Raw genomic sequence first — 9157 nt, forward strand, 5'->3', positions numbered from 1 at the left:
AGAAAGTACCAGTATTGGGCGAAGGATGGGCATGTAGCCAGTAACCGGCTTCCCGGGCTCCGACCGCCAAAAGTCTCGCGCGCTCTGGACCTGTACAGTTGTTTAGGAGAGTATTGTAAGTTAAATCACAGTAAACATTATCCCAACTCCTTTGTGAATTTGGGTTGTCTGGAAATTGTTTGCCTGGGCAAGCAATTTTAAAAGCATTTTTGGCGTCCTCAAAGCCCGCGATCTCACAGTTTGTGGGCAAAGCCCTTAAGATATTTCCTATGAGACCAGACGTGCTATGAGTGGACGCCAAAAAGGCTGGGGAAGCCACACTGGAAATTTTGCGAATTTCTAAACCTCCAAACCGAATGGGGAGGGACGCTTGAGACCAGGAAGGCTCACTTAGCTGAATGTTTAGAATCGTCTCTAAACTAATTTTGATCAAATCATCTATGGGCGACAATAAATTTTGATGTTTCCAGAAAGGACAACAGCGGAGCACATACGTAAATTTAGGGACAAAAAGGCAGAATTTAAGAATCACAAGAGCATAATGAGGGCTAATTTCGAGTAAGCGATCCGTGTGACTTTTGAATTTAGTTATGGAGTTAGAAATATAATCGGGAAAAGATTCTTCGAATATAGGAGAACCCAGGAGGCAAAGAGAATACTTGTCTACTGATTTGATATTGGGAGTTAGATCGTCAAATTTGGGTTGTAAGTTGGTCAAAGTACAAGAAGATTTTTGAATAAAGAGTTCGCATTTACTGAAATTCAGTTCTAAACCAATATTTTCGAAACTACTCTTAATAAAAGACAAATCAGAGAGTAAAGTATTCACGTCACCTCCTAGGGTTCCGTCATCTAAGTACCACACATTGAATTTTGATTTTAAATTTTTGATAATTGGATTTATAGCCAAACTAAAAATTGCTGGCCCGAGAGGGTCACCCTGCTGACAGCCAACCTCGGAAGATAATTCATGTGACTTGTACATTAATTTAGATGAATCTGAATAGCAAAAGAAAAGGTAATTGTATAGTTCCGGAATTTTGTCCTTAACTTCTGTCAGCAAGGTGTCTCTACTAACCGAATTAAAAGCATTTTTAACGTCAATTTTGACAACAATTTCGCAATCATCGAGTGAAAGGTAGGTCCTTAGGGCATGGACGGCTGCCTCGCACCCACCTTATATTTATATCTACAAAATATCAATTGCTCCTATATAGATTTCAGTTTAATCTTTTTCTTAAGAATATAATATATGCCTGTATACATATGTAGGTATGTATAAAGTAACTATTACCTGATTATAAAACCTACTAGTAAATTCCATCCCTTTGAAGGATGCCTACCGAAATGAAAACCATACTATATACCATACATTTTGTATACTATATCCATTTTCGGGTCTTAATTTATCTTCATACAAAATTTAAATTTAAATTTAAGAATGAAAAGCATTTCGCATTTGTAATGTCATATACACATTTATAAATGTACTGAATTCTAGTTAAGTATAAACTTATACCATAATCAAATTAAAATATAAGTAGGTACCTAAACTAAAACGGAAATTACAGAAAAACCAATAAAATCTAAAATTACAAACGCAAGCCAAAACAAAACAAAGTATTAATTAATCCTACATAATCAGATTCAGTGCAAATATAATTATTTTCATTCGAGCGGTGGTTTCGACTATAAGTAGTCAAACGATTACAGGTAGTTGATACCAAAATGGTGAAGGCTGCGTGTATACTTGTATTTATTGTAAGTTTCTTTACCATTATATTGTGTTAAAAAAATTAGCCTATACGTCCCACTGCTGGGCACAGGCCTCGTCTCAAGCACGAGAGGGTTTGAGCCATATAAGTAGTCCCCACGCCGGCCCAATGTTATGTTGGGGAGTTCACATACACCTTTGAATTTCTTCGCGAATGTATGCAGGTTTCCTCACGATGTTTTCCTTCACCGAAAAGCTAGTGGTAAATATCAAATGACATTCCGTACATAAGTTCCGAATAACTCATTGGTACGAGCCGGGGTTTGAACCCACGACCACTATTGTATTGTATATATTGTAAGTTTAAGTTATTCATTGTAAGTTTCTTTAACATATTTTGTGTCCAACATAACAGCCATTGGAAATAATGTCATTCATTTGTTGGTTATATTCTCGCATGGAAAATGGCGGTGTTCAGAAAAGTGTACTTTTTTCCGATAAATTAACAGCTCTTGCGTCATTTCATCGCAGAATCATGAATTCACGAACTTTAAAATAATTTTGATGTACCTAAATATTTGTGATGGTCCATACAAAAGGAGATCGTCCATTTTCTTAGGCGTTTGGGCCCACTCGCAAATTGAACGTATAAGTACATGTAATATATATAGGAAATTAATCGTTATAATTGCTAGATCATGGTGATAAAAACAGAATCACGAAATATAACGGGAATTTTGAGAAATACTGCAATAAAAACTTGAACATGACAAGAAAAACTTTTATATACAAAAGCGTATACTACTCACACTATTCTGTAAAAGTGTTTTGCTTTTTAAAAGAAAATAGACAAAGTCTGACATGTAAATGAAACTGAAATCGTATCCGCGTTCAATAAAAAGTTATATTTTGATCTTATTCGGAAGTTCATTGTTACTTCTACGGAGAGTGAACAGATTCATTTTAAATCTTCTTTCAATGAAGTAAGGTTTATTTAAGGTTGGCGTTACTTGAAAATATTTGACAGATTGTTAAAAACGGTTGCGTTTAGTTAAATAAAAGTAGCATGATATCGTCGTATTCTGAATTCGTTTAAATCTCCAAACTATGTAACTAAATAAAAAGTCAAATTACTATATTTCTTAACTACTTATTTTAGGCATTTTTACAGTCGATTTGGAATTTAAAAGTAGGTATATATTAAATAAATAATGAATGACACTAATGATATTTTGAGTAGTATCGAAACGCACTTATGTCAACTATGACTTGGCTACCCACCTTATAGTTTAATGCAATGAGATTTTATAACACCTTAGTGAAAAAACCTCACTGTTTGTGTGAATTTGAGCGTTATGTCAATGCTAATAAGGATGTTGACGACGGCAAGGCTTTTGTTAATATATAATACATTGATTTACGGAAATGAATAAATAATGTCTTTTAATTATATATTTCTAATTCCCGTTTCATTTTTACCCAATATTATATCTTTTTCAGTAATAAAATGCGTATATAATTACTGTAATAGTCTGTACCATATACGTGATGGTTTACTCTGGGCCCAAAATCGACGATCTCCTTTATGTGAAAATGGGTCATAAAACTGTAATTTTTGAATAAAAAAAATATTTAAATGGGGCTCCCATACAACACACGTGATTTTTTTCGCCGTTTTTTCCGTAATGGTACGGAACCCTTCGTGTGTGAGTCCGACTCGCACTTGGCCGGTTTTTTTAACCTGCTAAAGTCTCTAAAATATAAACCTATTCGAATAAAACTTTTTCAGCCGTGAAAATCGGATTCAAACCACTTTAACTCCAACCAATCTCCTATTCATTCCCCAAGAGCCAACCTGAAAGCCCTGAAAATTCCCACGAAGCTTAGATTTTTCAGTATTTTATAATTTAACACTGTAACATACTGAAACTGTACCCTCAGAGCTCCCGAGAGGCCCATACGTTGCCGTCTTGAACTAAACCTGTCTGGCTAAAGAAAACAAGTGACGGTTTTAGATTGTAAAATCTGGGAGAATATATAATAGTGTATTATGAGTGATAGCAAAGATATATGTAACTCCGTATAAGATAAATAAAGTCTAAGAAAAAAACGTGCCTCGGAAATCAAGAAAAAGATATTCTCGAATAGATGACGCCATACCTTTGGCCTATTCTCGGCTAGATGGCGTTGACGACACCGTTTGATATTTAACAATTTTAACACATATCAGTGAAAGAATGGGTCAGTATGGAACAATAAAAATTAAAAATCATTTATCCGTATACATATTTTGATTAATTTATACATTTTCAATTTTATTTTAAGTTTTAATCATGTGTCGATAAATGTACCGTGACTACAAAATTTACTATGGCAATAGCCCTCTATACTATCTATTCTCTTTGGTGATAGTTTGTTTGTGGGCCCGATTCGAATTTTGAAATAGACATCTATTAGACATTTTTTAGACATCACCAAGATACGATAACGATATGTTTAAGATCTAACCTGTCAAATTTGACATTTGCGCGATTCTGGAGATACTGTTGAACGATTTCCACAGGATGACTTAGAGATCCAATTCACATCTAATAGATATCTTACTCTATCTAACGCAAAAGTGACATTGGTTGCCCGAATTGCGCTGCAAAAGAGAACTAGTTGATATCTACTATAACGTATCTAGAATGGATCTAGTACGTCTCTTGTGAATATCTTGAAGTTCGAATACGGCAGTGTTTATTTATAAAGATATTTTGATGGAAAATTAACCGTACAGATGTAGTTCATAATAAAATTATTTTCGGAAACGTACGACACGTTAGTCTCGGTACAAAAAGTAGTGAGGTTGACAGAAGTAGCATGACAAATACGAACGTTTCCGAGATAATTACCTACAAAACAATTACCTACATAATATGCACTACATCTGTATTCTACGAGTGGACCTAATGTTTCTTGTTTGAATGTCGATGCTATTATGCGGTTTCTGTTAAGGACTTTTGAAGACATTTTGACCGATCTGTAGTCGCAGGCATCCGCTACGGTGACTGCTTATCGGGGCGTATGCTTGTTTGCTACCGACGTGGTATAAAAAAATATCTGTCTGTCTACTCGTTCGAATAGACAGGCAATTTTTTTGCTTCCACTGATGTGGGGTATTTTTGGATAGGTTTTTGAAAACTATTTAACGAGTAGATTTTATTTGTTCTATTTTATCTAGTTTTAATTTATTTACAATTTATTTTTAAAGAGTTGTATAGCATTTACCTGTCTAAATTCCTAAATCCCTGCTCGTCTATATCATAGTCAGTTAAAAACGTCGCCTGTTGCCTGAGACATAAAAACAATTCTGTCTGAAACTGCGAAATTCGTGTATAGTTTTTTTAATATCTAGTAACACTTATTGAAACTCTGTGATGAAGCCCAACGGAGCGGGAGCCGACATGTCTCATTGATAAAGGCTACTTTTAAATATGTAGATTAAAAAAAAATAAAAGATCGCGTTAAAATTATAACCCTGATGAAGAAATTACAAAGAAGTTTAATTCCAGGGCCTCGCCGCCTCCGAAACCTCAATCAACTCCGTCATCTCTCGTCTCCTCGACCAAGCCAAGAGTTCCAAGAGCCGGAGCCCCCTGATCCTGGTCGTCAACAGCCAAACGCTGGAAGAGTCTTCATCAAGTGTGGAGGCCCCAGTGGAAACGCCGTTCAGGCAAACTGCGGAAGAAAATGGAATCTCGCTCATGACTATTTTGACACAGGTAGGTATAGGTTCTCGCGGGCTTGGTTTCCGCAACTCGACGTCATATTATTGCGGCCTATTTTGCGTGATGAGTTGGCGACACTATTCTTGCCAACCCAACTCTACCAAGAAGCCTAGCAGACCCTTGACGTTGCCGACGACTTCTGGGAGAGACCCCGGTGAGCCGAGGTGTTGTGCCCGGTACTCTGCTACCCCTGGGCATTCGAGAATGACATGGGCGGCTGTCTCATCTGCCTTCATGCATGCTCTGCAGAGGGGGCTATCTATAACACGTAGGGTTAATAGGTGCTTGTTTAATAAGGTGTGGCCAGTTATTAGACACAGGTAACTGGACAGATCTTTTAAAATATTGCTTTGTCGCCATTATTTCTCCAAATAACGGTCGAACAATGTGTCATTCTGTAGCTTAAGAACTACAAAATAAACGTCATTTAAAAAAAAATACCATAATTATTTTCTCCACAGCTCTCAAAAGCTCGCCAAAACCCCACCGTGTACCGCTCCCGCCCCCGCTACCAGTTGGCCCGAAAACCTCAAAAACGACACCCAGTCTACAAGTCCCTCCTAAGCCTCCGCAACAGCCTCCGCTGCGGCGCCCGAGACGAATGCAAGGACGAGTGTGACGAGCTCCCTAAACCGAAAAAGAAGAAGTGTGCCAAGAAATGTGAGAAGAAATACGAATGTGACGAAGAACCTAAATGCGAAGAATCTGACGAATGTGGCCCGGATCCCAGCACCAAAGGACCGCTCCCGGATAGTGAGGAACCTACAAAATGTCCCAGATGTTAATTTGGTTATTTCTGAATTTCAAATTAAACGATATGATATTCTATAATATAATTGCAATCCGAACGCAAATTCTGAGCGTATTATTTGAAGGTTGAAGCTGCTCGGAACCGGTATTTTTTTAACCCCTAAATAGCCCAATATTTTGCATTGTTTTATGCTCTTTACGTAGGACTGAATCATGTATTAAGTAACACCTTTGTTTTATTAGATTTTCCGATTAAAAATGAACCGAAGAACGAATAAGAACTTAATAATACCGGTTCTTTTTTTGAAGCTAATACCAGTTTCCGACCCCTGGGTTGAAGCGCCATCACAGCGCCATCTATTTTTGAATTCTTGGACTAAAATAGTGTCACTGCTTTACCGATCGAGTCAGCAACCTACCATTGTATAAAAAAACTTTTAAGAAAAGAAAACCCATCCCATTTACCCATCTAATCTTAAAAGCCGGCAATGTATAACCCCTGTAATGTTGCGGGTGTCCACGGGCGACGGTAATCGCTTACCATTAGGAGATTCGTCTGCCCATTTGCCTCCTATATCCTCTAGCCGCCTACACGTCAAAACATGCCAAGACAAAATGCAATTTCGATTTGTCAAAATAAGATTCAAAATATAATGGAATGAGGGACCTTTTTATAGGTCTCTGGGCTGCTAGAGGATATTATAAAACAACAATACTTACTCAAAATACGGAATCATACAGAATTACGGATTTAGTTGCACTGATCTTAAAAGCTAGAAATAAACTAATGCATACTAAAATTGACTGGACTGAGAAATCATTTCATAGTTTAATCAAAGCATTTTATTTAATAAATTCATCAATTTAAAGCAGCCTTTAGAATGTTTTATTTTAATAGTAGCCTCTGCCCGCGACTTTGTCTGCGCCTTTAGACTGTATCCCCCCTCCCTATTGGTACTCCCGGAATAATAATAATCTAACCTAACTTTATCACCTACATAGCCTTTTTAGAGGATGATTCCTGGAGTAAAAAGTATCCCATAATGTCACTAACACGCTAACATCATTGCTACAAGACACCAAAATATAATCCTTGATGGTTCCGTTAACAGCGTACTATAGTAGGTATATCACTATATAAAACCAATAAAGAAACTACAAACTAATAGGCAGATATTTAAGATGGAAGTATACCTATAGCTACTGACAAAAGGTACTTTTTTCATACAAATTCCATTTCGGGAGAAAACGTTTTCCACTAACTGAAGCTTAACATCATCGATCGCTTCAGCATAATAATTCTAGGTTAATAGGTTTCGCTTTAACAAAAATGATTTTGTATTGCAAATTTGGAAAAACGGAAAACCTAAAACCTGGTTTTTTATTGTGTCAATTTATATTATGTAGTAGTGGTGTGGAAAAACGTTTTTGTATGGACGATCAAACCCCCCCCCCCCCCCCCCTTAAGGCACATTATTCTTTACTCAACTGTACCCCTGTAATATTGCATTTCGAAAGCCAAAACCTTCATTCCTCAATTTTAATACTAACAAACCGAGGCAAAGGCATCCTCATTCCTTAATGAAAACGTATTTTGACGTGAAACAGGTAGAAACGTCCTATGTTTATATGACAGTAAATGTCGCTTAAGACCTTTTAAGGAACTGATTTTACTCATTACTAGTGATGTACAGTGTACAACTGTAATAATATTATGAGCAGTGGACTAAAATGTATGTCCTTATAGTAGTTATGGTATTACACTTACAGCCAAGATTGTCAGATGGAGATGTCATCGCTGTCATTTTCTTTAGGGGCTATTCATAAATTATGTCATTTCAAAGTAGGGGGGGGGGGTCTGGACATCGGATGATGGTAGCATGACATAGGAGGAAACGGGGTCATTCGAAGCATGATTTTTGGATGATTTTAGGGGGGGGGGTCAAAAATCGATGACGTAATTTATGGACAGCCCCTTACGAAACAGTCTGCCGATTTTTGCGGAGGAGAGGAAGATGACGTCAAATGTATTGCTATTTCTACATGATTTCTACGTAACGTGCAAATAGCCATGTCAGTCCGTACAAAAGTTTGTACAATTGTGCAAGGTTTTCGGCAGAGGGGTAAGCTCTTAAAGGCGACTCCAGTTATTAAATGCTATAAGAGATGGTGTGACCAAATATCTGCCCAGACGGACATCACACTAAGCAACGCTTTCCACAAAGCAACCGACAGGGAGAAGTGGAGAGCTACTATTAGTATGCGGAGTCGGGATCCTCAGCAGTGAGGGACCGACTTAGAAGAAGAAGAAAAGCCAAGTGTAATAATATTTTTCACATCACCTATTCGGAAAATGGCTTTTTCTTCCCCGCTAGGAGGGATCAAAGTGGCACTTTTCCTCCCTGCTAGGGGGGATCAAAGTGGCACTTTTCTGTTCTCCTACTCCCTCACCCTCATTACGTTCGGGATTCTATTGTAGAATCCATCGCTTCATTCAGGAGTCAATGTACGCCCTTGACGGAAATATATCATTTTGATCCCTTGTAACACAAACTACTATTGTAAAACGAAGCAAGTCTCGGAACCAGTTTTTTCTTCATACAAAAAATACCGGATACCGGTATTAATTACGTTATTTTTGGTTCTTTGGTTTATTATCACTACTACTACTATTATAGCGGCGCGATTCGGGAAATGAATTAGAAATTCACTAGATATGAAATATTAAAGATATGTGACGTTCCACGACAAAAGGTACCTTTGGCGGCCGCAATAATAATGGAGCGGCGTTAATAATAGCGTAAGCGCCAACCGCCATAAGGTACCTTTTTCCGTGGAACGTCACATATCTTTACTATTTCATATCTAGTGAATCTCTAATTCATTTCTCGAATCGCGCCGTAGGGATCTCCTATCCATCAAT

At 37.4% G+C, this 9157-nt stretch overlaps 1 protein-coding gene across 1 annotated transcript; it reads left to right on the plus strand.

Annotated features, from left to right (window-relative positions):
• The first annotated feature begins 1642 nt into the window (after nt 1-1642).
• Nucleotides 1643-6949, plus strand: LOC134801782 (uncharacterized). Its single transcript, XM_063774376.1, has 3 exons — nt 1643-1761; nt 5269-5478; nt 5946-6949. Exons 1-3 carry the CDS (start codon nt 1729-1731, stop codon nt 6267-6269), a joined length of 567 nt encoding a protein of 188 aa, XP_063630446.1. The 5' UTR covers nt 1643-1728; the 3' UTR covers nt 6270-6949.
• The last annotated feature ends 2208 nt before the right edge of the window (nt 6950-9157 follow it).

The sequence above is a fragment of the Cydia splendana genome, chromosome 23 (assembly GCF_910591565.1).
Source record: "Cydia splendana chromosome 23, ilCydSple1.2, whole genome shotgun sequence".
Lineage (NCBI taxonomy): Eukaryota > Metazoa > Arthropoda > Insecta > Lepidoptera > Tortricidae > Cydia > Cydia splendana.

Coding starts and splice junctions, on each gene's coding strand:
- LOC134801782 (XM_063774376.1), top strand. CDS start 1,729: ATGGTGAAGGCTGCGTGTATACTTGTATTTATT. Junction 1,762..5,268: donor CGTGTATACTTGTATTTATT/GTAAGTTTCTTT, acceptor GTTTAATTCCAG/GGCCTCGCCGCCTCCGAAAC. Junction 5,479..5,945: donor TCATGACTATTTTGACACAG/GTAGGTATAGGT, acceptor TTTTCTCCACAG/CTCTCAAAAGCTCGCCAAAA.